This window comes from Falco naumanni, chromosome 4 (genome assembly GCF_017639655.2).
Source record: "Falco naumanni isolate bFalNau1 chromosome 4, bFalNau1.pat, whole genome shotgun sequence".
Taxonomy (NCBI): Eukaryota; Metazoa; Chordata; class Aves; order Falconiformes; family Falconidae; genus Falco; species Falco naumanni.
Genome location: NC_054057.1, coordinates 59520202 through 59548187, shown reverse-complemented (window position 1 = coordinate 59548187; position 27986 = coordinate 59520202). Strand labels below are relative to the sequence as shown.

The following is a 27986-nucleotide window of genomic DNA, read 5'->3' as shown; positions in this document are numbered from 1 at the left end:
AAAATTCCTGGGCTTGTGCAACGATTTGGGTTAAGATAGAGAGATGGGTTCATGCTGCAAGGGATCCTTGCTCAGCTATACATACCCATGCTCCATCTGTGCTACAGTTGGTGGGATGACTCCAGACACACACAGAGACAGCATTTTTTATCCCCAGAAACTGTACACAAGGCTTGAATGCACAGCCTCCTACAGCCCTGGAAAGGCAGGTGACCACATGCATTCCTAACTCGCATAGATAAATGAAAATGATACTACAGGTTAGTAGTGATGTTTGCAGCTCCCTTCTCCTCCCACTGATGAGGTAAATGACATTGGTAAGATCTGTCCTTTGCTTAAATGTGAGATAGGAAGGAGGTACTGGTATGTCCTTGCTCATATGTCCTACCTGTGCTCCCTCTGGGGGTCTTATGTACAAGACAATTTGAAAACTCCAAGGAAATTCTTACATCTCTGGAGAGGGTATTTGTTGTTCTCTGACCTTTCAGAGGTTTACTACAAGCTGATGCCATCCTGCCAATGATATTTCATGGACAAAATAAATGTGTCGGTATGGAGCTCGTAATAACGTAATGCAGCCCCAATGCTGTCATGCTTCTGGGCTCACCCCCAGGCTCCCAGGCCACTTTGCTTACCTGCCAGCTCGTCTGGCCTGATCTTGCACACCCGGTCACACACTAGTGCCAGCTGCCAGCACCACGGACACACAGGTCCTCTGACTCATGGTCTTGAATTTAAAGAAAGGAATTTAATAAGACAATAGGACAGACTGCTGATTTACACGCAACTAGTCCTTTTTATCCCCTTAACCCTCTATTTTCCTCCCCAAATCACCTAAATCACTCCTTTTCCCCAACTTTTTTTCCTTCCCTAAACATCCCACCATAAGCTCTGTGCAATCCCAAAATGGTCTCCCCCCGCATGCCACAAGATATCCCCCCTCCCCTGACAGCAATCCCCCTTAGTCCAGACAGTGATCCAGAGAGCTGCTCCTGATGATGCATCTCAGTGGGTCCCATGTGGGGATTGTGAGGCTGATGGCTTTGCTGGGACAGTTCTGGGAGGAACATGGACAAAATACTTGTTCCTTGGAAGTTGCTTGATTTGGGTTCCTACCTGCCAATACGCTCCTCTGCTCCTCTGGCCTTGTGCAGATGGAGTTTTGATGGGCTGATGACGCCTGGGATGGGGCTGGGAGTAGCTCCCTGTGAGTGTGCAAGTGAGCCTTCATCCCATAACCCAACACCACAGTAACCAGAGATACAGAGCAGCTGTACACGTGTCCTGATTTAACCCCAGCTGGTAACTAAGTACCACGCAGCTGTGCGCTGACTCCCCCCTCACCCAGAGGGATGGAGAGGAGAATCAGAAAGGAATGTGAAACTCAAGGGTTGAGATAAGAACAATTTAATAGGTAAAGCAAAAGCCACGCACACAAGCAAAGCAAACCAAGGAATTCATTCACTACTTTCCATTGGCAGGCAGGTGTCCGGCCATCCCCAGGGAAGCAGGGCTCATCACACGTAACGGTTACTCAGGAAGACAAATGCCATAATGCCAAGTGTCTCCCACTTCCTTCTTCTTCCTCCAGCTTATATGTTCAGCATGATGTCATATGGTATGGAACATCCCTTTGGCCAGTTCAGGTCAGCTGTCCTGGCTGTGTCCCTTTTCAATTTCTTATGCCACTCCAGCCCTTTTGCCGGTAGGGACCAAGAAACTGAAAAGTTCTGGACTTAGTATAAACACCACCCAGCAACAACTAGAACCATCAGTGTGCTATCAACATTGTTCTCACACCAAGTCCACAACACAGCACTGCACCAGCTACTAAGAAGAAAATTAACTCTATCCCAGCTGAAACCAGGACAACACGTGAAGGAGGCAAAGACAAAAGACATGATAACTGTTAAGCAAACAAGACCATATCAGTGTTGGCACTGCATGGATCTGATAGCAATGGGATCATGCAATTATTTCACAGATAACACCCGAACAAACAACGCAACAAGGACAAATTAAAAGCGTAGCCGATATCTGAACTGAACATCATTAACAGGGTGCATCGTCCCGAATCCCCAGCGGCTGATGTCTATTGGTGGGATCTCCTCTTCTCTGTTGACTAGCTCCAGGTCATAGTGACTTAGCATCAAGAACACAAACAGTTTAATTTCAGCAGTAGCAAAGAACCGCCCAGGACAGATGGATACTCCTGCGCCCCAAGGCATGTTGAAATATTTCAGCCTCTTCCCGTTTTTGTAGAAATCCTTCCTGGTGCCATCTGGGTTTACAAAGCGGTTGTATTTAAACTTGTGAGGCTCAGGATGAATTTCTGGGTTCATCTGCACAGACATGTGTGGGAACAGAGCCACCCTGTCTCCTGTGCGGAGAGTGTACTCTGTCCCACTGCTTGTTTTAAGGCTGGTGTCCTGGAGGACAGCTCTGATCAGTATCGGGGCTGCAACCAGCCTCAGGGTCTCCTCCAGAGCACTGTCCAGAAGAGGAGTCTGGTTTAACATGTCCCTAGTGATAATTGGTGGGCTCCCGGGCTTTGTTTCCTGGCCGTTCTCCCTTAAGACTTTATCTACCTCATCCCTCACAGCCTTCATAGCTTCTGGATGTTTCATCAGATAAAAAAGGAGCCAAAAGGCAGTTGGGCCTGCATTGCCCTGGGATGCCCAAAGGAGCATAAACATGAAACGATCCCGCATGTACTCAGGGACACCGTTTTCTGCCAGAAGCTGTTCTTGATCACGTATCCACCCACTAACATTGTCCTTCTGCCAGCTCTTCTTCACAGACAGCACGCTCCAGAAGAACTTCTTCAGCCGTTCAGCTTCTATTTTGTCCTTGGGAGGCAACCCAGCAGAGGCCAGGCGAGGGAAGAGGCGGTCATACTTCCGAAACTCGTGGAACAGCTGGTTGGAGTGGACACGATCTTGCTCATTAGCCTTCTCCTTGTTATCTGCCCCTTGGTGTGGCTCAGTGCCATACAAAGCCAGGTACCCAGCTCTGAAGACAATGTTGTAGCAGTAGTGGAAGAGGCTATCCTCTTGCCACACTCGCTTCTCCTCTCCTGAGCTCAGATTGAAAAGCATCAGCTTCTGAAAGTTCTCCATGGTGGCTTGTGTCATGACAGCAAGTCCATCTCCCATCAGATGCTTCATGCTCGATGCATGAATTATGCTATGGTTGGCTTTGATGGCCTTGTAGCCAAAAACCTGCAGGACCAGTTTAGATGCAAAAGTCCTAAAATCTAGTTTAGATCGTGATTCCTTCACAATAGCTCCAAAGCAGAAGGGGTCCATCACAAAGGTGAAGTAATAGCCTCCAATCAGCACTGTGAAAATATCCCCATGTTTTCTCTGCATCCTTTTCAGAAACCCTGAACTGTCCTTTCTGAAATCCAGAGCGTAACCCAGCCAGGGAATGGTACCTTTGTCCAGAGGTGGCTCATCGGGTCTCTGTCGCCGAAACATGCCCAGGAGATAGAGGCCACCAAGCAGCAAAGCTGCCAAGGTACAGAGAATCACCCAGAGTGCCATGACAGCTCTGCACCCATCCAGAAGCTGGGACCAGAGCTAGGCTGGGGCAGGAATGTGCTTTTTATTCCCATCCAGCAGCTGATACGCAGATGCACAGCTGCCAACCTCTGTCCCTATTGGCAGGAATTGTTTGCCTTTCCTCTCCAGAGGCTCCAGCGTGTACGTCTCCCTCGATGAATAGACAGAGATTTTTAAGGTGGAATCAAGTTGGAGTTACCAGGCTGCTGTGTGAGGCAGATGGGTTTTGGCGTGTGCTCTGCAACAGCTTAAGCAAATTCCCTTTTCTAGGCTGCACGGAGCCCAGGTTTTGAAAAAAGGGTTCATAGAATTTCACTCACTGCCTTTAAGACCAGGCTATGGACATGCACTGCAGCCTGAAAAAATGAGAGGAAGAGTGGATGTTGGAAATGCTACTGAAAATGAGCTCAAGACCAAGGGAAGGGGGTTACAGCTGAGCTAATTTGGTCTCAAAAGCCAACAGAAGGAAAGGTCTCCAACTTTTTGATGTTCTGCAATGCACGGTGCCCCATAACTGCTTTGCCAATGAACAGTGCAAGCACTGCTAACCTGTACAAGGGCAAAGCAAAGCAGGTCTGCTTTCCCCGAGAGTGATGAGGATGAATCATTTGCATTTCCTTCACACCAGTTGAGTCTGGAGTCTGCAACTGGCCAAGCCCAACTCCTGGCTGGAGAGCAGTGGTGCCCAGGTGGATGCCAGCCCTTTCTTCTGTGTCAATGCACACACACACACGATGCTCAGCAGCTGCAAATCAATCGTGTTCAGCCAATGCTCTCAGCCAGCAGAGCACCCCCAACCCTCTTCCCTCCTGCTCCCACCCCTGTACCTGGCAGTTTTATTCATTTTCCCTTCTGCTTCTCAATCTCTCCTGCTCCCCACCCTCCACAAGGGGTTCAGAGATTATGTCAGAGACACCATGCCCCAACTGGCACTATGCCTCTGGGTGCTGCCACCCTGATCTATGCAGCCGGTCACTGCAGCCTCTGCCCCAGCTTCTGGTGCCTGGACCTTGCAGTGCCCTCACATAGGATAGAGAGTGACGTTATCTGGAAAGAAAGTTTGAAAAAGTATTTCATAAGACTATAGGACAGACTGCCACGAGCAGGCGTGGGGCACACTGCTTACATACAACTAGCCCCTTTTATAAGCCACTCCTGCTTTCCCTACCTTTGCCCTTCCTCTGAGCATCCCATCATAAGTTTTGCACAGTCCCACAAGCCCTACTCTGTATGGGATCACAATCTTCATCTTAATTTTTGCTCCCTAGGCACTCTGCCCTTCTGCATTCCCTTCCAGTGACCTACCTGTGGAGCGAAGGCCACATCATAGCATTAGTTAAATATTTATTCTGCCTTTTTTTTGTAAGAAAAGCTCCCAGCCTTACCACTCTGGAAACAAGTTGTAGCAATGTTGGCAGGAAATATAAGCAGTGAAAACAAATCCACCTTTCTAGATCAACTCAAAGCCCTTCTCAGTCCAGTAACCTTGTCTAGCAATAAAATCAAGCTGATGAGTATTTTCTCTTAAATTATTCATTTTATTTGTATAGTTCTAGGCAATAACCTTGAACTTTAAAGCCACACTGGGTAATAAGGAATGGCTAACAGCTGTCGGTGCTCTTCTGTTCAAGGCCATGCTCTCACTGGGCAGTGTTGCAAAGCCAATATTTATGTTAAAGACATGGATCTCTTTTTGTCTTGTCAAAATGGATCTTGAGGAAAGCAAATACCTCCACCACTGTTCTGCTGAGACCATTATTTCTTTTCTCTTTCTCACTGGTTGTTATTGGTTTAAACTTTGTTGCTGATCAAACTGATCTCTAACCAAGGATCTGTCCCTCAGAAAGACACAGTTTCCTGCTCAACAGTCCCAAGTGTGGCGCAGCTCAGCATCACAGAGAAACCTGTCCTTGCTCAGACAACTCAGTTTAAAGGTGCCTGATTCTTCCTGTTGTCTTTCCTGGAAGACAAAGGAATGAGCCTGGTTGAACACATCTATCTGGCAGATGGAAGAAGCCAGGAGAAGTAAAGCCACTCCCCAGGCTGGGCTTCTGGCCACCCACCTCTAGCCTGCTGGACGAATGTGGCAAATCCATTCCCCAGCCTACAGCAGAAGCAGGAGGGGGAATGGGATCGCTCTCCTTCACCAGACCCTTTCGGATCTGTGGGGGAGGAGTTCTGCATAAGTTTCAGTTTGTATTTTTAAGGGAACAACATATGGATTAGCTGCTCTTTCATCTGCTAATGCCCCACATACTCCAGACAGCCGGGCTTCTCCCATGAGCAAAAACCCAGGGCAATTATTTTATAATAACTCCAGTTACAACAGAAACAAAACCCACATGTACTTGTCCAGTTCCAACACAGAAAATCCTCATCTCAATGCTGGCACTAGGATGACTGCTCATGCAGTGCTGTGGGCTCATGTCTACTCCATTGCATGGCCAGGTGCGGCGAATGAAGAGACAGGACGCAGCTCGATGCAAGCAAATCTCAATTTATTGTACAGAAGCACGAGTTTATATACACTTTCAGAAGCTGCGCGTTTTAAACAGATTGGTTCTTGAAGCTAAGCATTGCATACTAGGCCATCCCCGATTGGTGGTTAACTACTATCAATTAACAGCAAGGTGTTACCTTTCCTTGGCGCCATCCTTGGCGCCATCCGTCTCCCACTCCCCTGTGCTCTGTAAACATGTCTCATCATGTTAATTGTTGTCTAGACAAGCTCGAGCACATTCCCCTCAGCTAACTGATTGCCACGCATGGTCCTAGTTTGCAGCCTGCTCCTGCATCTTCCCCTTCCTGTTGCACAAAAAGAACCTTTGAAACCGAACGAGTAAAAACAAGGTATAAGTAATAGAACAAATAAAAAAGCAACTAAGACATTTTATCAATGTCAAAATAACCCACTGTCTCTGTTCCGTACGATTTTACAGCCAGGACCAGTAAAATACAGCATAGAGGGCATACATGTAATGTAAGTATTTATCGTGCATTTGTGATACTCAGCATTTCTATCTCAGCTGAGTATCTGCTGCAAGACCGACTTGTCTCTGAGGGCTTGATGTCAAAGAAAGCGCTTCTCTTGAAAATGGCCTGAGGGATCTTCCATAAATATACCCTGAATCGTTTTTTCACAAAAGCATAGAGCAAGGGGTTGAGACAGCAGTGGACCAAGGACAAACTCTCCGTGATCTGCATGGCATAGTCCAATTGCCTACTGCTTTCACAGCTCCTGATCACACCGACATCTTGCAGGGAGTGAAGGATGAGGACAACGTTGTAAGGGGACCACAGGACAAAGAAGACACCCACCAGAGTAAAGACTAAGCAGAGTGCTCTCCTTGAGCCAGGCATCTGAGAGATGGTGAGGACACATGCTATGCGGGAGTAGCAGAACACCATGAAGAGGAAGGGAAAAAGGAAACCCAGGATGTTTTGAATTACACGAAAGACAATTTTCCAAAATAAGTGTTTCTGGCCATAATCATGGGCACATACGACAGACTTGTTGCGGATTTGTCTTGTGCTGGTGAAGAGGCCATCAGGAATGGAGAGAAGTATGGAAAGAACCCATACCACCAGCAAGACAAGGATGTAATTCTTCCATGCCATGGAGCTGCGAGGAGAGCAAGCATGAACTATCTGCAGATACACATCCAGACTCATGCAGCTCACAAAAAAGATACCACTGTAGAAATTCATAGTGTACATGGCATTTAAGACTGGGCACATTATGTCCCAGGTCATCCACTGAGAAATGTACAGAGCCCAGAAAGGCAGAGTTAGTAGTAGGAAGAAGTCTGAAACCACCAGGTTCAGCAGAAACACCTCGGACATCTTCTTTTTCTTCTTGATGTGCATAACGAGGACAATAAATAGGAGGACATTGCCAGCCAATCCAACCAGGAAAATCACGGTGTAAAAAGATGGTAAGAATACTCTGCTAAAGGAGAGTACCTCTTCTTTTGTGCAGAGGCCATACTGCATGTAATCCTTCTCATCCAAGTACTCGTACAGGTAGTCGCTCGAATTGGCGGCATCCAGTGAGGTGGCAGTGGGGTTTGCCACCTTTGATGTTGCACTGGACAAGTGGCTCCCTAGGAGCAAAAGGCAAATGAAGATCAACATATTGTTCCAGTCTATGTGGGAAAGGCAAACATCACATCACAGAGGGTTTTCCTGAGGTTCATAAACTTAGGTTTCTTCCACCTTCTGATAAGTATTTTGTGTCCTGTATTCCTTGGCCTTTGCCTACTGCATCAGGACAGCTGCCTACACATACATGCAAAAGAAAATAATTCTGGTTTCCTTTCTGCAACACATTCAAACTTGAAAGTAACTGACATAACTCACCACTTCCTCCTGACACCATTACAAGCTTTTGAGGAAGTCTCCGCTCTAAAATATGGGACATCCACCACCACACTGCACTGTGAGCTGCTTTAGATTCAGCTGGGTCACTACTGAGAAAGTGGCATCTCAATGCCCAGTGAAGCAGAACCTGCCACCAGCACCTTTATGTGGGTGGGGCTTCTCCCAGAGGTGAAATGCTGAATCACTGCTCCTGGTAGGACACTGACCCCTCTTCATGCCAACTCTAGGACACCAAGCCAAGGATTCTTGTAAAAAGTATTAGTAAGTGGAAAACACAGAATCATAGAATGGTTTGGGTTGGAAGGGACCTCAAAGATTATCTAGTTCCAACGCCCCCTGCCATGGGCAGGGACACCTTCCACTAGACCAAGGACTAGACTCATCCAAGGTAAGGACATGTAGGCACCAGAATCAACTCCTGAATCAAGGTGAGAGGTAGAAATTTAGCTGGAAAGATGTTGCTGGAATCGATTTTGTGTGAGACAAGGTGTGAGTTGAAACTCTGCTGACAAAGGATGGTGAGGGCTGTACAGTCTGCCGCTCCCCAGGACTGCAGGCTGGTGTCAGTGTTTAGAGAACTGCAGCCCAGATTTCAGGAAATGGTGATTGATTTGGCAAGTTTCCTAATTTTTTAGTCTGATTTTCAGGAAAAAAAAAAAGAAGGAAAAAAAAAAAAAACCCACACACAAAAATACTACAAGGGTTTAATCTCCCAAAAGCCACCCAAACTGGGCAACAGCTGTTGCTGAAGAGCCCATCTCTCACAGCGGGAGATGGGATCTGCCTGAGACACCTCCCACCAGATAACATGAAGGTTAATGTGGGGTTTACACATCAAGACGAATGTCCACCCTCTGACAGCAAACTAGGACTGTCACAGGAATAAAATAGTGCAAATAGCCCTTCACCCCTAAAACACACCATTTTTCAGTCATGGCCAAAGCTGCACACCTTTCTCCTGGGGTTCATTTTTCCAGCAATCCCAAAACAGGCATGGCTGTGTAGCTCCCTGCCTGCAGCCACTCCTGTTTTGTTCTCCTCAAGGACCATTGCCCAAGAGGCTTGCAGCCACCGAGTAATGAGAAAATGAAACTGTTAGTCCCTGGTTGTGCCATGCATCCCAAGGAGGACATACCCCACAGTGGCTCTGGAACTTCTGACACCTCCCTCCCCATGAACACCCCAGGAAAGGGGAGACCCTCCACCCTAGGCAGGTTAAGCGAAGTACCCGAGGCTTAGAGCGAGGTGCTGAGGATGCCTGTGGGTGTGCAATCATAACGGCTGAAGCTGCAGACATACCTGTTGTTGCTCGATGTCTAAAATTGCTTAAATACCCATTCCAGGCAATTCCAGGCAGCTGGAAAGAAAATAAAATTTGGTTTCTGCTGGATTGAAAAGTTTTCTTGCTGCCTTGCAGTTCTTTGGTGAGTGCTGCAGGACACTTCAGACAGAGCAGCGATGAATAGCACAGATTTCCCATGGGAGAATGCCAACAAAAGACTTTTCTGGGAATTAGCTTTTTTTCTTTTTTTCTGCTTCATATTTTGGAGGAAATTCATTCTTAGCCATATACAGTTCTGACAGTATGACTCTGAGAGGAAACCAAAGCTGCCCAGCCTTCTGATCACAGCAACACCCAGCGAGATGTTTTCTTTTCTCCACCCCATCTCTTCCCAAACAAGAAATCTGTTCCTAATTTCTTTTTCTCTGTTGATTCTGGGTTTGCTGCATCCCAAACACCTTTTTTCTCCCTCTCCCACCTCTTCCCCCTTCCATATCATGCTGGCACTGACATTCACATCCCCATCCCATAGCACATAGCACATAGCAGAGAACCGAGGAATGCAGCATGGACTGAGCTCAAAAATTAACCTCAAGCCTGCTGGAGCACTGGCACTTACAAGCTGACTAACTTCAGAGAAGAAAACAGAACTTCTCCAGGTTTCTCATGCAGCTTTGTCTACGAGCAAGAAGCAGAAAATGCACTTACAGGAGCTGCTTCTGTTCCCATCCTGCCAGAGGCTTGAATCTGGCTTTTAGGATCCTCTTTTACTTGTGTAAGAGCGTGGGCAGGAAACGTGAGCTCAGTGTGACATCCCTGGTGTTGTTTTGCCTTTCCTGGTGTTGATCAGTGGATAACAGCACTGGAGGAACAATCTCCATGCACTGTCCAAACATGTGTCCCTTTACATCTACAGCTGGTGCCTGCGCCCACAGTTGGGCTTTGCCCCTTGAAATTCCCGGCAGGACTGCAGTGCCTTCTGCCATGGGTGCCACAGGGACCCAGTACCCTCCCTTCAGAAATGCAACCTGGTTTTGTCTAGCTCAGTTCAGGCACCATGCTAGGGATGGGCAGAGCCCCTGGGACCAAGGATCCAGCTCAGCACAACACAAAGGTCACTGGTGGATCCCGTGCACCCCAGCATGCACAGGCTGGGTGGTGAGGCCACCCACAAAATAGTCTCAAGTAGGTTTTTCTGGGATGTACCAGATCAGGATCACCCAGACAAACATGCAGACCAGCCACTTGCTTAAGAATAACCAGTTCCTGTTGCTCTTCTCTCCTTTTTTCCATGCATGCTTTTCCCCCCATCCCACCTTGATCCTTCCCTTTTCTCTACCCCATCTCTTCCCAAACAATTTCTTTTCCTCTGTTGGTTCTGGATTTGCTGCATCCCAAACCCAGATGTGGCAAGAAGCTCCTATCTTGTTTTGTTTTCTAAAAGCTTTAATTAGTGGAAATATCTGCCATTGCCTGACAGATGGGTATTAAGATGATGTCCACCCTGCCCACCTCCCAGCTCCCCCAGGCAGGATTGGACCTGCTTCGTCTTTGCACCTAGTGGCTCCCGGGGCTGAGACCCAAGTGTAGAAAACTACATTTTTTCCAGGAAATCTGAATAAGCCGCGTGCTACTTGGATGCTGCAGGACTTTCACCCCCTGCAAGAGCGAAAAAAGGCTACCAGTGAGGACACAGCCAGGGCCAGGGGGTGCTGGCAGCTCCATGGGGACAATCACGTCTTTGCAGGGAGCATCAGATCCTTGCAAGTAGTACCATAATAAGGAGCTTATCGCCATGGCTAAACATCAAACAGAGATCAACCACAGCAGAGATATGCCAGACTCCCAGCACTGCCACAGGAAGGTTTTGGGGACAGCTTCATGGCACAACCCTTTGCTCGCCTGTCAATGGTATTTCTGATAAAGTGGCTTATTGGAGAGGTTTTAGAGCATCACTGCTGGTGAGTGGTCAGCCTCCGGATTGTTTCCCTCATCTCGCCACCCAACAGAGCCACAGGGAACACCCTAACTGTGCCAAGGCCATCCCCTGTGCCAATCCTGGTGGGCTTTATAATCCCCAAAACACCCCGGTAAAAACAGAAGAAGAGAGCAACAGCAATGGCCACACATCTGCATCCAACCTGCCCTGTGGCAGGTGGATCTGCAGAAAGAAATATGTTATTTTTACCCATTTGCATATTTGCCACCATCAGCTGGTGTACTCGTGTGCCTGCTTTAAAAAATATCCTATAACAAATATATATGAGCAACATACACATTAGCAGAGAGCAAGAAGCCGCTCACAAAGCAGAGGCGCCTGGCACGCACACAGGGATGCTACAGGTGACAGCAGTTTCATTAGACCAGCAATTAAAATGAAATAAGTTTTTGTTTTTAATTGAGTTTCTCCCCTGAAGCACATATTGCACAGACCTGCAGGGAATTAAATGTGCCTGTGAGAGTCACTGGAGAAGCTAGCCTTTGCTGTAATTTATTACAAGATTTTAACTCAATTCAGGAGCTGGTAATTGCATAGATTTTTCTTTCCCTTTCAGACTCGCAGAGCCCTAATGGCTTTGGCAATTAAAATAACCAGATTATGGATAATGGGAAGCACATTTAAAGAGATACAGCAGTACTAACAATCGGTTGTCTTTCTTTGGAACAGGCTGCCCAGGGAGCTGGTGAAGTCACCATCCCTGGAGGTGTTTATAAGATGTGCAGATGTGGCACTTAAAGACATGTTTTAGTGGTGGGCTTGGCAGTGCTGGGTTAATGGTTGGACTCAACGATCTTAAAAGTTTTTTTCTAATGTAAATGATTCTGTGATTCTTTTATACTGCTGGAAATGCAGTGTGTCAGTGGTGCAGTGGCCCTTCAGGAGCAGCCGCTCTGCTCCCCACCACGCTCGGGGGTGAGCAGTCATGAACACCGCACTGGAGTGCTGCAAAACTCGGCAGGGGTTTTGGAGAAAAGGGGTTTTCTTCACTGTTTTGCTCCAATGAGCTGTCCCCGAGTTTAGGGGAGGGTTTTAGGCATCTTCCAAGATCCTTCCTGCTCTAGAGTGCGGTCAGGAGCAGTATCTAGTTGTCTTTGGGCTTCAAAACCCACTGCCTGGTATTCAGCAGAGCAAGCTCTGCCTGAAAGCTGAGATTCAGGAAAAAACAGTCATTGAGACGATTCACCAGCACGAAAAAAGAGAATGAAGCCGCGGGAAAGGTTCTACTTGATGTAGAGAGCGTGGGTTAACCGATACAGAGGCTTTTGAAGGGAGAAGCGGCCAAAGTCCAGGAGCGGCCGCCGTGCTGCCTGGGGCGGCCCCAGGCCCGGCCTTTTGGCGGGAAACACCTCACGGAGCCAAGGGCTCTCCCACAGCGCCCCCCAGCGGGGGCCGCGCGCGCCGCCTCGCCCGAGGCCTCGCGCCCGCCGCATTGCGGAGAGTCCCTGCCGTGACGTCCCCGCCCGCGTTAGGAGGTGGTGTCAGCGGCTGCGCTCTGGATTGGCTGGCGGCGGGCGGGGCTGCCCCGCGGCACGCTGGGAGCTGTGGTTCCTCCGGCCCGGCTGGCGGGCGCCAAGGCGGAGGGGGCGGGGCGGGAACTGGCCAATAAGAGACGGGGGCGGGGCCAGGCCCGGCAGAAGCCGGCCGGCATCTGGATCGGTGAGCGGGAGCCCTGGTGGCGACGGAGGGCGGGTCGGGGCCTTGGCTGAGGGCCGGGGTCTCGGAGGGATTGGGCACCCGGGAGCTGAGGGAAGAGCTGGGGCGGGGTGAGACCGCGGCGGGGTGCGGGCACCTGGGGCAGAACCAGGGGCAGAGCCACGACTGGAAGGTGCCTGGGGCTGGAGCGTGTCAGAGGCCCTGTGTGGGAACCTGGGCCTGGAGGAAGGTGAAAGCCTTGCGTGGGTGCCGGGACCTGGGGCTGGAGTGGGGCAGTGGTCCCCTGTGGGTCTGGGCCGGGGGAAAGCAGCCTGGTGGTACCTACTGCCGTCACTTTGCTGGGAAGGGTGCTGAAACCTGTCACATTCCTGCCCCTGCTCCTCCACCCGTGTCAGAGCTGTCCCCCGTAGGTGGTCGCAGAGGTGTCCCTACGCCACCCTGTCGCGGGTGTCAGCAAGGTCAGGGTGGGTGGGACATGTCTTTCACCCAGCTGCTTCTGCTCCACGCCCAGCCTGGCCTCTGTGTGAGCTGAAGGTCACGGAAACCTCTTGCAATGGACAAATTGATTTACTTCTTAATATCCCTTTCTTGGGTAAATCTCACCTCAGGCTGTCCACCTCTCCTGAGTGACAGGGTGCTCTCATGTTTCCTTCTCCGAATGAGTCAGGCTAAAATACAACTTACATTTAGCAAACAAAGGAAGTTGTAGCAGGCACAGAGAGACTGCAAATCCTTTGCACTGCAGAGGAAATGGTTTGTGCATTTAGTTAAAAAAACAGTTAGCCTGCTGAAATGGATGAGCACAAAATGCGGCGTAACCAGGGAATATGGCCACGTGTTAAGTGTATATTTTGCATGTGTTTACTAGCCTGGGCTTAAATTAAATTCCTGTTGGTTTATTTCAAGAGCTTGGAGTACTTCCATGTGACCCTGAGCTGTGTTTTTCTGCTGAGTATGTTGGTGACCATACTGGTAGAGATTTTTCTAGCAGAGATCTTTGTGATGTTGCTGGGCTAATTGTGCTAGCAGAAATAGTCACAAATTGAAGAATGATGTTTATGCAGAGCAGTGACAAGGGAACAGGTCTCGGGGTAGTCTGTGATGGGGACAGCACGACAAGCTGGCAAGTTTTGTTGGATGGTCTCACTGGTTCAGTGATGATGGCTCAGTGAGTAGACCCCTTCTTATGGCCATCACTGAGGTGTTTTTTTTCCTTGGGGGTGCGGGTGAGAAATCACCTGTGCTGTAATGGAAATGGTTCATCCTTCCGATGCATCTGTGCCTATCAAGGGCTTCAAGACTTGCTCTGGCTCCTCAACAGCTGCCATTTTGTGTTCTCCAGCAGGAATTTGAAACTACATTGGAACTGGTGAATGAGGTGGGATAGGCCATGGTACTGACTGATGAGTTGCTAGGTAGGGCTGACCTTCTGCAGCAGCTGGCGCTTTCCACAGAATGCCTCGGGTGCTGTTCTTGGCAGGGAGCGAAAGAGGAGGGATGAACTTTTCTGAGGTCATTAAGGAATAGCTTGTGAAAGCAGAGCAGTGTGGTGGAAGATGGAAGTCCTGAAAGGAAATGCAGGCAGTGACCAAAGCTTTCAGTGGCTCCTTGCTGCCTGTGAGCCTGTGGGGGCTGCTGGGATCTGCAATGGTGTAAAAGCAGATGGCAGAAATGCATTGCTTTGTTACTTTTTTTTTTTGTCCTGTCCTTACCTGTTCTAGTATGCAATGATTTTGCTTCCCAAGACTTCCTGTGAATTAAATCACCTGTATGTAGCTCATCAGCCTGAGTCTAGCTCTTGTGCTTGTATCTTACTATGTGAATGTTTGTGACCGGTGGAATATGCAAGGAATTATCTTTTTTAAAAAAAGTTATCTTACCTTGGTTTTTCTAAAACCTGAAGAGAGATTCTTTGTCTTCACAGTCACCATGTCATCTGGTCAGGAATCCGTTCTCTCAGAGTATGAATCTGACACCAGCCAGACATCAAAGCTGTTAAGAAAATTTAAAGAGACACCATTTGTACCCATCGGTAAGTTTAATAATGAGGAGATGTGGTTACATAGATCTTTCTCTTCATGGGTAGTCAATATAGTAAACACCATCACTGTTCACCTTTTTCCTGTGAACAGGAAATTATTTTGACATTACTTCCTCATGTAGGGTTGTGTGGCAACAGCAGTACTCCTGCCCAGAGGGGTATTTGTTCTGCAAGAAAGAGGGGAATCGATGAGGCCTGTTATTTTAAATAGAAAACTCACAACCTACAATTACAAAAAAAACCCAAAAAAACCCCAAAACAAAAAAAACCCAACCTAAATCAAAAAACAAACCCTGAAAGACTTTTTAGGTGAGCTTAACGAATAGGTTTAGGTGATCCTGTTGGGTGGTAAGTACTGTGTTTTGCAGCGGTTCTGGAGTATAGTTACCAGGAACTATGTGATCACCTCAAAGTGATTTTAAAGCTAAAACAATACAGACCAGGTGTGTCTAAAATGCAGCCGGCCTGCTAAACATTTTGCCCTTCTCTGCTGCCATCCCTTAGTTTAAAATGCATTTTCTTGGTAAGTTTTGTGGTACCACAGCTTGAGGAGGTTGTTCAAGTTCTCAGCCTCTCTGCCAAGACCCTGAAAAAGTCTCTGATGAGAGAGAGGATCAGTTGTGTTCATCCTGAGAGCTTTCCGCTGATCAGGAACTGTCTCTGACATGAGGCATGTTTTAATTTCCAGCCACCTTAAAACAGAGAGCAGTCGGGTCACTTGGGGTGAACTGTTCCAAGCATTTGCCAACAGATACCTGTCACTGGCTCCTGTGGTCACAGGACTTTGCTCTCCAGTTTAAGGCGTACTACAAACTCCCTGAGTCCAGGTTCTCCCAAGCAGATTGGCAGAACTTGCCTTCAGCCTGTGTCGGAGATAGTTTGAAGGCCCTAAAACTCTCAATAATATAAAAATATTATTTTAAATAATATTTAATGAAGCTACACATGGATCGTACACCAGTGAAGTAAGGGTTTATAGCTTCACAAGTGGAATTGGTAATACTCCTGTTCAAGGAGACGAGCTGTCTGGGCTCTCATCAGTAAAATATACATAATGCTTAAAACTAGGCAGCCTCCTTTGAACTGTGTAAACAATCATCCTAAATATGGAATAAAGTGGATGGAATTGGGAAATTTTGAGCATTGCTGCTCTGTATTCTGTGAGAGCGTCTGTGTACACAGCTTGGAGTTGGCACAGCCAGGGCAGTGTTCAGTCTATTGAACAACTAAAAGTGAACTCTGTCCCTGTGAAAGGGACCTTGCTGAACCTCTCTCCCACAGCACCGGACAAGTAATGTATGACTTGTCCTGTCCTGGTCAAAGCTGGCCAAACGTCATGGCACCCAAAATAGCAACCTCAGCAGGCTGGTAGGTACGTCAGAGTGCAGCCACTTGCTGAGTGTTCGAGCTGCAGCTGAGCGGTGTTCTTGGGTGTGAGCTTCCATCCAGCAAAGAGGGTGCAAGCACTTGTTCTGAAAAAAAATCCAACTCTGACACCTTGAACCACTGCTTTGGCATTTTAGTGGAAATCTCCCACTCTTCTCTGCACTGACTTGTGCATTAAATGAGGTGGCATGAGTGAAAATAGTAGGCAGGCTGGGACTTGCCATCTACACAAAAGTGGAGTGATTAGACCACAACATACTTATGTTAGGATGAGAGGAAACAGCCTCAAGTTGTGCCAGGGCAAGTTTAGATCAGTATCAGGAAGAGTTTGTCGAAAGGCTGGTCAAGCACTGAACAGGCTGCCCAGGGAGGTGGTAGAGTCAACATCCCTGGAGGTACTTGAAGGAAGTGTAGACGTGATGCATAGGGACACAGTTTAGCCGTGGTCTTGGCAGCATTAGGTTAACGGTTGGACTTGATCTTGAAGGTCTTTTTCAACCTAAACGATTTTAAGATTCCCAGGGTATTTTTAAGTGTGTCACTCGCACATCATGATGACTTGGATCTTGACTCGGAGGATGCTGTCCTTGCTTTGCAGGGATGGCTGGCTTCGCCATGGTGGTTGGCTACGGGCTGTACAAACTGAAGCACAGAGGTGAAATGAAAATGTCACTTCACCTGATTCACATGCGTGTGGCAGCACAGGGCTTTGTCGTGGGAGCGTTAACATGTGGTACGTACTGCACGGGAGGCTGTCCTCAGCGATGGCAAACTGCAGAGAACCTCTCACATCTCTTCTCCTGGTGGATAATAGAGCATGCATGAAATACCCTTGGGGTGGAAGTGTCGTGGCTGTTACATTTTAGGATATTTATGCTCAGTACTGGTGTTTGCTTGGCCTTTCTAGAGTAATGTGATGTTTAAGTACACATTTAATACTAAACTATACTTAAGAGAGTAGAAGTTCCAACTGCTTTTAGATGTGGGAAGTATGTGATGTTCTACAGATGCTTAAATTAGAGGCAAATTAGAAAAAACATCTGATATTAATGTTTTCCCTTGTATATGTGTTGCTGTTTATGAAGTTAGTGTGTTGGAAAATCAGCTTGTGTAGACTGTGGTATTACATATTCTATATATGTGCACTTTTCAGGACAGGAGTTGTGTCCTTGAATGTACTGAATGATTGGTACATCCCAGGTCTCATCTAAGTATTGCAGCTCTCTGTGTGTGTAAATGTATATCCTGTGAAACGCTGTCTGTGCTGTACTCCCAGAAGGTACCACAGAAAAGGTACAACAGAAAAGCTTGACTTTGGCTGCAAAGCAAACTAGAATTGGCTTGGGACCTGCATTTTCATTTACAGTTTCTTTGTATATGAAGAATTTTGTAGTGTTCCATCACTGCTATTTTGAAAAACATAGAGACAGCAGAAGAGAAAGTGAAATGTTATTTCTTTTGCTGAGACTCTCTCTTACTGTTCTGATTTTGAAAGCCGTTGTTTCCTATTTAACCCAGCTTTCTAATTGTGCTTGTATTTCTGTCTTGTAGGTGTGCTGTATTCAATGTTTCAGGAGTACGTGGTGAAGCCCAAGGAGTAATGGAAAGCTGACTGAAATCTCTGTCCTGGTGGTGGCCTACATGCTGCAGCTACAAACCTCATATCGAGGGGTTCTTGAGGAAAAAAATAACACATGGTATTAGAGAATTGCCCTTTATCTGTTTTGTGTATGGTACACTGTCCTGAAGCTGGCAGCCTAAATGACTGTGCACTGGGGGAGCAGGTATCAAAAGAGTTTGGCTCTTTCTGATTGAGACTACCATATCCCATTTTTAGGAGATGTAGTATATTCCCTTTATCTTCCTCTCAACTGTCAACCCTGTCTTAAAATTGGTGACTACTTTTGCTGCAGTTGCCCAAAACTGAAGTCTGAACTATATTCTGTTAGGCCACAGGCAGAACGTGGAGGCCACGTCTGTAAAATGCTGTCGTGAATGCTTTGCTCCATTTTCTATCCTGTGGATTTGTCACCCTCCAGTTTTGTAACTTAGGAAGCTACATCTAGTACCACTAAATGACTTCTAAACTATTGAGAGATATATAAACTTCTATTTTTTTTATTTAAGGCATAAGTATTTGGTATGTTGCAGCTATTTAAATGTTATATTTATTCATTGTTAACAAAGACACAGGCTCCCTATTTTTAATACAGATTTTCAGACTCTTGGATTACTATATTTTGTAACTTTATTTACAGTGTTCTTCTGAGTAACATTTAAATGTAACATTTAAAATATACCTTGTGAAAACTAAACCTCGATTTGGTGTTCTAATGCTTTTAGGTAAAATATATGATCTAGCTCTGACTTCTGCAGTATCGTTCCCCATAGAAATTCTGAATCATTTAAATCTGAAAAGCCCCCCCATCATCTTCAATGAGGCATGAAAACCTTTCTCTGTGAATTGCCACTGTTATTTTACAGCCAACCCCCTTGTATCTCCAATAGCAGTCATAAAAATAAATGTTTTTACTGATTGGCTTTATCAACACCTCATTTTTTCCTATTGGCTTACATTCCGTGGTGATAGTATGATGTCTCTGTAACAAATACCGCAAGGTACATACTGCAACTCTGTGACACACTGTACAGGAGCAGTGGGAGATGAAATACAAATAAACACGTGAGCACTGGAGAGAAGTGTTTGGCTATGGATTTGTTGGGGTGGGGGGGTGGGGGGGCTCGCTCCCCCTGTTCATGCATCCCCTTGCAGAGGAATGGGGTAAGCTGGTATACCAGAACAAAAATCACCAGGGAGGGTGCGATGCTACTGGACAGTACAATGCTATCCCCGGCTGCTCACTCTCGCTGGAGTAAAGCTGGGGAGGCTGTAAGGAGACGCCCCTCCATCGCGCAGATGCCTTTTCCTGTACCTGCTTTCCTCCTTCCCCACCACGGGGCACAAGAAGGTGCAGCTCCGCTCCCGTAGCCCCGAGGGGCCGGCCTTCCTGCGGGCAGAGGGGCCGGGAAGCGCCCCGGGGCAGGCGGCGGCCGAGGGGAGCTAACATGGCGGCCGGGCTGAGGGGAAGGGCGAGCTCGCGCGCCGGCCGTGCCGTACCACCACTGCGCATGCGCGGCGCTGCCCTGACCTTGGCGGGCGGGCCGCCGTTGCTATGGGAACCGCGTGGGGCAGGGCCGCGCCGGGAGCCGCATCCGGAGCCGCCGGGCCCGGCCCTACCGAGGCGGGCAGCCGGCCGGACAGGGCGGCCGGGGGGAATCTCCCGCTGCCCTCGGGGCCGGGAAAGGCGGTTTCGGTAGGCTGGGGGGGGGGGGAGGCGCGGGCCGGCGGCCCAGGGGCGGAGGGTGCAGTGCGGCCCTGTCAGGCCCTGTCAGGCCGCGGGACGGGCGGGCGGGGCAGAGGGAGCCCCGCGCCCCACGCAGCAGCCGGGCGGCACATCCCCCTGCGCTGGGTTTGCAGTCGGTACGGTACGCACGTAGGCAAAGGGTGCCCCGAGGCACCGTACCGGGGCTGGGGGAAGGTGTCCCTGCCCATGGAAGGGCATTGGAGCTAGATGGTCTTTAAGGTCCCTTCCAACCCAAACCATTGTGTGGCTCCGTGACCCCTCATACCCCAGGATCACTCATACCCACGAGTCCTGTGGGTTGTGCAGAGGCACCGAACTCTGCTCTTTGGGCTTGTCAATCCTTAATGCACCTTGTCCACACACCCATGTTGTCCTGAGGCAGGCGTGGAGGTAAAGCTGTTTACAGAACATCTCTGCCCATAACAGGACGTGCAGGCACAAAGGGACATAGCGTGCATTTGGCACTTTATCAGCATGATTAATGCCTTAGTGTGAGTAAGGGCCTGCATTAATTACTCAGTGGAGGGCGTGCCTTCGTAAGTTTTTACTGGTTGTTTTTCCTAGATCAAAGGTGCACTAGATATTTTGCTGACAGTGAATGTCAAACAGAAGGAGAGGGGGCTGGAATACATCAGAAAACTCATCATCTTTAGTCATGCTAAGTAAAGCTCTAGACATTTAAATGGGTAGCAATATTATCGCTTTAATGTTATCACTTCATGCTTAGAAATGTGGGGGAAAGATGCAAGCCACAGTCTTGGTGTCTAGTGCCCAAAGGAAGCATTAGGATAAATGGAGATCTTTCTTCCTCTGTCAGTCCCACAATAACCCAACAATGGGGGGATCTGCACCTTTGTTTGAAATGTGGGAAGGAAGGCTGGATGGTTGCAAACAATCTCTGTTCCCTTTAGTCAGTATAATGTAACTGCCACATTTGCTTGGATTTGACCCCAATGTGCTCTTCTGTAAAAAAATTTATTTAAACAGATCTGTTCAAAAACATTTTAAAACGTTGCTTTTTGAATGCTAGAGTGAAAAGACCCGAAAACTTTTATCAAGACTGTTTGAAAGCCATTTATGGAAAAAGGCACTTGAAGCAAGGCCGTGGGGCTGAAGAGCACAGTGACTGCAAGGAGAAGGTGGCAGGGAGACTGCACAGAGGTCAGTGAGAAAAAACTGCAAAGCAGCTGCTAGAAGAGGATGTTTTTCAAAGTGATGTTGATCTCTGCTCTCTGTCACTTTTTATTTTCTTCTTGTTATGCTTTTAGTAAACAATGGAGTCAGACATGAAAGTAAATGAACATTTCAAAAGCCAGTTTAAGGCTTATCAAGAACAACAGCAAAGACGCCTGCAAAATCTAATGGAGAGGAAGAAAAAGCAGAACAGTCAGAAGGATGATAATGGCAATGCAAAGGAGACATTTGGAATCCCAAATGATCTAAACCTGTTTGAAACAGGACAACCTGTAAATGAAGATGACAGCAAAAGGTAAAGGTGTAGCAGAACCATTCCTTGAGGAAGTCACAGAAGTATGTTTTGTGTATGACCTTGTGAAACTCATATTATTAAGTTGACATAGCACTTTCTGTCTTCACATATTGGGCTTTCATTATCCTGAGAAGACTCTCACTGTCCCTAACATGTTTATCCTTAGATTATTGTGATGTGGGTTTTATTATCAGTGTTTCACAAATGAAGAGCGGAAGGGCAGAGGGGTTAACACTGCCACACTAGGACAGCTAGGTACTATCTGATGAAATCCAGTAATTCAGGATCACAAGCATCCTCTGAGCTGTTGGTTAGCTCCTGCCTAGTCTTGCAAACAAACAGGTTCCCTACGTGAGTAATTTCCAAAGACAAATAAGGGCAATGCAGCTAAATGGGTGCAGGCCAAAGGCAGCGCAGTGTGTTCCTCTGGCTACCTTTGCGATATAACCTGATTCAGTAGATCAAAAGACAGCTATATAGGAGGATCTCACAGATGGAGTTGCCTTCTGGTTAAGATACTTGACAGGGTTATACAAAGTAGGGTTTTAAACCTCACTGGGGACAGGGAGTTTGGTCTTGTCTCACCCACTGGAGTAGTATCTGGATTACCAGGACATTAGACATTCTGGTATGGATCTTCCTTGTTCTTGTTTTTGGACTGGAGTGCATAATTCAACTGACTGAAGCAGAGATTTGAAACCCCAGCTCACATAATTTATCTTCCTTCTAGGATATAGTCAGTCTTTCCTTCTGACTCAATTCATATTTTTTGTACACACTAGAACAGGTCTGAAGCCAGCTGGACACATCCCAAAGTCGTCTGCAGTTACTACAGTGCTGGCTAGTTAGGGATTTGCTTTGTGTTGGTAGTAAAGCCAGCTGAAGAAATTCCCGCTTTTGCTTCCCACTTCGCACCTGTGCTCATATGGGTGTTTGCTGGAAACTGCATTCACTTTCTGGGGCAAGGGTACTTTTATCTCAAGTCATTTCAGTGATCTCATTTACAGCTTTAGCCCCACAGACTGTTTTATTGACAGCATGATGGGGTACTGTGTTACCCCAGCACATGATGTACTGTGATACAGGGGCAGGAAGGAGAAGCTGGCAGCTCAGCCAAAACCAACAGATCATGGGTGGAAAACCGTATACCTTTGAGACAGTTTCCCCTCCCGGAATCCAGAGTGGGGAAGGGCACCTCTACCAAAGTTTATCAAGCCACTAACCAAGGTTTATTACTTCTTAAATGCTGATATTCCCTCTGAGTTGCTCTGGGCAACTCCCTGCTCAGCTTGTTTCTGAAGATTACTTCCTTAAATGCCCAAGTGCATAAGCTGCAGCAGAGCTTCTGTGAAGTTGCAGGGAACCCAGGGATGAACCACTGAAACTTTCAGGTGCTTCTGGGAATGTGGTGTTCATGCTGCAAAGGAGGTCTATGTGGAAACAGGCAGCTGACCTAGAAACCAATGCTCTCACCATTGCATCGTATCTTGTCTTCTTCACATATAGGTCCCTCAGCATGGCTTTGCTGAGGGATTTGCCAAGTTATGCTTCTGATCTGACCTCTACCAGCTGTCCTTCTCCCTTCAACATTTTGTTCTGATAGCATATAGAAGGTTACTATGAAGATCTGATTTATTTTTTTTTTAATGGAGAGGGAGACTGATTCCCGTACTTCAGATGTGGTGGTGGAGGAGAGGGGCTCAGGTGCTGGTGCAGTGTGCATACTCCGACGTGTGGAGTACACAAGAGTTCTAATGGTTTTCTATTATTTACAGTTCAGTAGTTTAGGTCTGAGTAATTCAAGTGCTATTACTTACCTCTGTTTTCAGTGGCACTGACTGTTAAAAGTCCCCATTTGGCCTGGCAGGTGTATCAGATTTATCTGGATTGTCCTTTGCCCATGTACGTCTGCCTTCAGCAAAAGGGTGGCTATGAGTGTATCAAATCTGGGCAGAATTTGCTTCTGGAAGGGATTCACCAGGATGTACGTTGCAGTATTCCCATGACAACACATTAGAAACTTGTTCCAGAATAACCGGACTCCATATGGTCTGCACTGGCAGTGATTTCAGCATGTCAGCGTTGTTTATAGCAGCGCTTGGAAAACATTCTCCCCTCAGAAGTCTCCCTTCCTCTGAGCCTTGGGAGTTTGTTTTTCCTTCCTTCCGTCCTACTTCCAAATTGTGTTTAGACGAGTATTAGTTGACATTTCTGTCTTTCTGTTTTGTTCTTTTTGTAACTTTATCCTCCCTGATCTGTTTGGTATATTTAAGATTAAGTGACTCTCCCCATCACATGGAGAATCTGTGACAGAGTTGGGAAAGACACTTACCAGGGTTTCAGTCGTAGGCCCTGCTCATAAGCCTCACCTGGCTGTGTTTCCTCCAACTAGAGTGAAAAGGGTTACCTTTCTGCAGCTTGTTTCTTTTGTCTGACTTTCTGTAGCTGAGCCTCTTGGGTGGAACTTGCTAGCTCCTTTGTAACATTTAGGGTCACTATGGGATGGAATGTGGAGGTTTCTCAAAGGAGACTCCAGCTCTGTGTAGCCCATCCCACTGTAAGTGCTTTTTTGTCAAGACTTGGAAGCCAGCTCTGAGGAAGACATTGCTGATCAGGTGTGTTAAGAGCTTAGAATTTTTTTTCGTGTTAATTCCCTAACAGTTAAAAATCTTTCTGTCCATGTGTCACTAATTAAATCTGCACAGTTTTGTTGCTCAGTGCTGAGTGGTACATGTGGGAATAGCTTAGTTTTGCCTCTTCTCTACTCAGATTGCTCCTTTTTTTCTTCTCCTTTGTAAACAGCTGCCTTTGATCTCCCTTTGATTTGCAGCTTTGAAACAGAAGTGCATTTCTTAATTGTGGATTGTGAATTGTCTCATAAATTGACTGTGCTGTTTATGGCAGTGCTTTAAGGGGTCATTTATTCTGACATGCACATATGGAGTGTGCGTTTAAAAGCTCCAAAGTCCAGTTGGAGCAAGAAGCCTACTAAACCTTTTGAATAAAAATTATGTAGGTGACTTGAGATGGCAGACTTCTCTGGGGGGGGATATGTCTATAGCCACAGGTATATACTGTAACAACTGGGCTTTATCCAAATCTCTGTGATCATCCAAGCTACCTACTTCTGTTCTAGTCTGGAGCAAAGGTTCCGTTCCAGGTTAAGTCACCAAAGTGTAGACACTCAGATTCACACTGTAGATACTAACAATCTAGGGGCCAATTCATCTGGCTGGCTTAGGTGTCTAATGATATTTGAGATGCTGTAGCATGTTGGGAATTTCCACATGGGAATCAGAATACTGTGGGAATGATAGATAGGACACAGGAGACCTGCACCCTTCAGCAGCAGCAGCTGGGGGATGGGTGGGCAGCCCAAACAGCACCTGTGTGGAGGTAAATGAATGGAGTCCCCTCATCAGTACACTTAGATCACCTGGCAGTGGCAGCTAGTCTGTGGGCAGCACTGGTTGTATTGACTAGACCTGTGAATTTTGTGTGCAGTTTGGCTTGCTGCTCACAGAGACACCCATGTCTTGGTACGGAGTGGGACCCACCCTGAAACTCAAGTAGGGGGAGATGAGGAAACTCAGATGGGAGGAGAGAGGAAACTCAGCGGCAGGCAGAATAGGAACCTCTGACTTGAGCCAGCAGGGCCTCTACCACAAACATATTTGCCAACGCCAGTGTCAGTATGGCTTCTCTTAGCACATTTGGTTTCCTCTCTGGGGAATGGAGACGGGTTCATGGCTACTCTGAAATGCTGCTGTCTGGAGGATTCTGGCTAAAAGGTATGTCTAAAGTTGAAGGATGTTAATAATTCTTGGGGTTGCCTTGCGAGTGGCAAGTGCTATCTGAAATGTTGTCAATTCTTTGCCTGGGTGCCAGAATTTTTCTGAAGAACCCTGCATCATGGCTGCTGGCCTCATGTAGAGAGCTCAGATAATGTTGGGGCATCAAAAATGGATACCCTAGTAGTGCCCTCAATTGAATGGAGCCCCTGAGGCCTTAGGTTCTAGATTTTACATTCAGAGGAACCATCACATAAGGATAGCAAAGAGATTTAAGGTTATTAATTCCCTCCATATCTTAGAGAGCTGAAACCTTAAATGTTACTAAATGTACTGAAGAACAGGAGAAGCAAGGCTATTTTCGGCCTTTCAGGGGGCTTTTTCATATTCTTTGTTTCTAAATTAATTCCAAAAAGCAACATTAACAATACAAACTGATGCTAGTCCTTGCTGGTGGGGTTCCAAGAAAATCAGATGAGGACACAGGGAACTGGTCTTTTGTGAATTGCTATGGAGCATTCATTTTAAAAGAAGGAACCTCAGTAGCAGCTTTTGTAGTTCGTGCTCTGTTGACTTCTGTTGTCTTTGGTAAGTATGGAAAGTAAAGCCTGGATGTCACAGATGCTGGATGGTGAGCCCGCCTGGTTTCCTCTCAAGAACCAGATAGGTAGGACTGAGTGAGGTAAGACTATTCAGTAACCTCATGAACACTGAAAAGGTGCCCGTTATGTAACGTTTTGCCCCAGACAACACAAGGAAGTGCAGGATTTTTAAGGAAGAATTAGTTAACTGAATAGATCAGATCATCAACTTGTGTTCTGATCTGAGGCTTAGGATATCCTGCTTAATTCAGTAAATTCACTCCTAGTAAGCTCAGCTCATCTAGCATACAGTCATTTAATTATTTATATTTGGAAGCATCTGCTTGAAGCACATGACAGTGACATTTGCCATGATGGTTTATTTTTTCCCAGGTTGCTTGAGGTTGAGAATGAGCAGCTCCAGGATCAGCTTCGAGAGGTCCAGGATGAGAACTGCAGACTATACAAACTGATGACAGAGAAAGATTTTGAAATAAAGCAACTCCAGAAAAAAATACAGGAGGACAGATTGGCTTTGTCAGGTAACCACAGTAACTTTGTATTCTCACTATGTTAGTTTGCGTGATGCTCATGACAATAGAGGTAAGAAAATTTGTTGTGAGCTCCTGGCAGTGAAATATTCGTGTGCATCTCTTTACCTGCTTTATGCTAAAATGGAGTATTTCAGTCATACTGTGGTTGGATTTGTTTCCACTCCTGTAATAAGCTTGTGCTAGGAAGAATCAGAATTCTCAGCTGAGAGGTTTGTTCTGTTGAGCTTGCAGTAATTTACAACAGCACTGAAATCACTGGACTTTGAACTTTGAAAATACTTAGTCACCTGGGTATAGATTTAGTCAACACTTCAGAGTTGCTGCATAAACTTGCAAGGGTCTAAGCTGACACTGCTTTGCATTTGCAGAGTTTGCTAAGCATTGATGTCTCTCCCGTGTAAGGAGTCTCATTGCTTTATTTGCAGAAGGAAGTTCCTCACAATGGTTTGGCATGATAGCAGTTACACAAGGAATGGCATGTGCACTTTAAGGTCTGTGCCTTACTCTTTCCTTCGGTTTCATGAGATGCAAAATTTGAATACTATTATTTATAATAGTATTTTATAATGCTATATACTATTATGACCACTGGTAGTCAGACAGGTCAGACCTGAGGTGCAAAATATTGTTACTAATAATTGTCATGTCCCTTAAAAGAAGTATAATGCTCTTTTGGGGTACACAGTGATCTCTGTTCCTCACACATCATCTGCAAACTTGCTATTATTGGCACAAAAAAATGATGATTCATAGAAATCATATTTTGGAAAACTTTCTGTTAATATCAAACAGCAATGTTGCAGCTTTCTCTGCTATGTAGTGTTAAATTCCTTATTCAGGCTCCTTTTGTTTGCGTGAGTAGGGCACATGCAGGATGCTGGCTGAATGCAAAGTCCAGCTTCTGAAGTGGCTTGGGTGTCCTTTGGAAACTGAACTGTGCAGGATGCACCTCTTCCACTGGGTGCCACTGTTGTTCAGGACAGCCGTGATGACCAGGCTAGTAGAGAAGGGGGAAACCAGCAACAGGCAGAACTAAATAACACTTCAATTACATCTTAATTCTTACAAACTATCTGTAGCTTGTATGTAGAAGTGATGATCAGCTACTACTACTGGGTCAGGACCAGGAGCCAGATGTCCTGCTTCAGCTTCTCTGGCTGACTGCTATGCCAGCTTGCAGCAGTTTGCCCCATGCCTCTGTCTTCCCTGTCTGCATTGTGGCAAGAGACTCACCTACATTGCTTGGGAATTAAAAGCTTTGATTAAATGTGTGCCGTGCATTTGAAGACCATCACATGGAAGCACCAGCCTGGCTTTTGGTTAGTTTAGTACTTACTGTGATCCTTAGCAGCCGTTATTTATCATGAAAACTAAGGAAAAAGTAACCTCTCGATAAGAGAGACAACACAGATAAAGGAGCGAGCAAAATGGAAATACTTTTAAAAATAATATTCTGTACAAGGTTTTAAAATAGTGATATATTCTATTCTTGGCTGTATTCTGCATAGCCCCTTTAATGTCTCCAGGGGGTTTATGGGACTCAGAATTGACTTGATTGATCTGTCATCTTTGCATTTCACCCTGGTTTTTGAAGAATCTTCACAGGTACCAGCAGAAAATCATTACTTCAGAGCACTCAAGGAGGATGAAAGTGTTAAAAAGAATGACAGCAGATGAGTTCAAACTTTGTATATTCCACCAAGGATTTGTTATTGCAGGCTGATATTCATTGCTGAGCTAGAGGTTTCCATGGACATTGTATGCAATTATATTGATTTTGCACTTGAGTGAGAACTTTTCTTCACCTATGGGATGTTAACAAAAGTGAAGTGACACACAAGCCAGTCCTGTGGATTACTTTATTTGTGACACTAATCAAAGCTTCTCTGATAAGGAGGT

The 27986-nt window shown here is 46.5% G+C and overlaps 4 protein-coding genes across 5 annotated transcripts in view; 2 read left to right on the top strand and 2 right to left on the bottom strand.

Annotated features, from left to right (window-relative positions):
• Positions 1 to 1876: 1876 nt before the first annotated feature.
• On the bottom strand, positions 1877 to 3601 carry LOC121087423 (5-beta-cholestane-3-alpha,7-alpha-diol 12-alpha-hydroxylase). The gene has a single exon (XM_040592397.1). The coding sequence runs from the start codon at positions 3543 to 3545 to the stop codon at positions 2019 to 2021; it is 1527 nt and encodes a 508-aa protein (XP_040448331.1). The 5' UTR covers positions 3546 to 3601; the 3' UTR covers positions 1877 to 2018.
• Positions 3602 to 6402: 2801 nt separating this feature from the next.
• Positions 6403 to 10127, bottom strand: ACKR2 (atypical chemokine receptor 2). The gene is made up of 3 exons (XM_040592398.1): positions 9934 to 10127; positions 9243 to 9300; positions 6403 to 7666 (listed from the first exon to the last, which is right to left on the bottom strand). Exons 1-3 carry the CDS (start codon positions 9952 to 9954, stop codon positions 6552 to 6554), a joined length of 1194 nt encoding a protein of 397 aa, XP_040448332.1. The 5' UTR covers positions 9955 to 10127; the 3' UTR covers positions 6403 to 6551.
• Positions 10128 to 12825: 2698 nt separating this feature from the next.
• HIGD1A (HIG1 hypoxia inducible domain family member 1A) lies at positions 12826 to 19002 on the top strand. 2 transcript variants are annotated; one of them, XM_040592498.1, is made up of 4 exons: positions 12826 to 12883; positions 14805 to 14912; positions 16906 to 17040; positions 17859 to 19002. In XM_040592498.1, exons 2-4 carry the CDS (start codon positions 14810 to 14812, stop codon positions 17906 to 17908), a joined length of 288 nt encoding a protein of 95 aa, XP_040448432.1. In that variant the 5' UTR covers positions 12826 to 12883; positions 14805 to 14809; the 3' UTR covers positions 17909 to 19002. The 2 variants fall into 2 exon arrangements, with proteins under 2 accessions (XP_040448432.1, XP_040448431.1); XM_040592497.1 differs by lacking the exon at positions 12826 to 12883 and adding an exon at positions 12983 to 13109.
• Positions 19003 to 19509: 507 nt separating this feature from the next.
• Positions 19510 to 27986, top strand: part of CCDC13 (coiled-coil domain containing 13) — a 31961-nt gene continuing 23484 nt past the window's right edge. The window contains exons 1-4 of the mRNA XM_040593129.1: positions 19510 to 19621; positions 20703 to 20833; positions 20941 to 21161; positions 25927 to 26075. Of these exons, the coding sequence (XP_040449063.1) occupies positions 20947 to 21161; positions 25927 to 26075 (364 nt within the window). The 5' untranslated portion in view covers positions 19510 to 19621; positions 20703 to 20833; positions 20941 to 20946. The remainder of the gene's footprint in view (positions 19622 to 20702; positions 20834 to 20940; positions 21162 to 25926; positions 26076 to 27986) is intronic.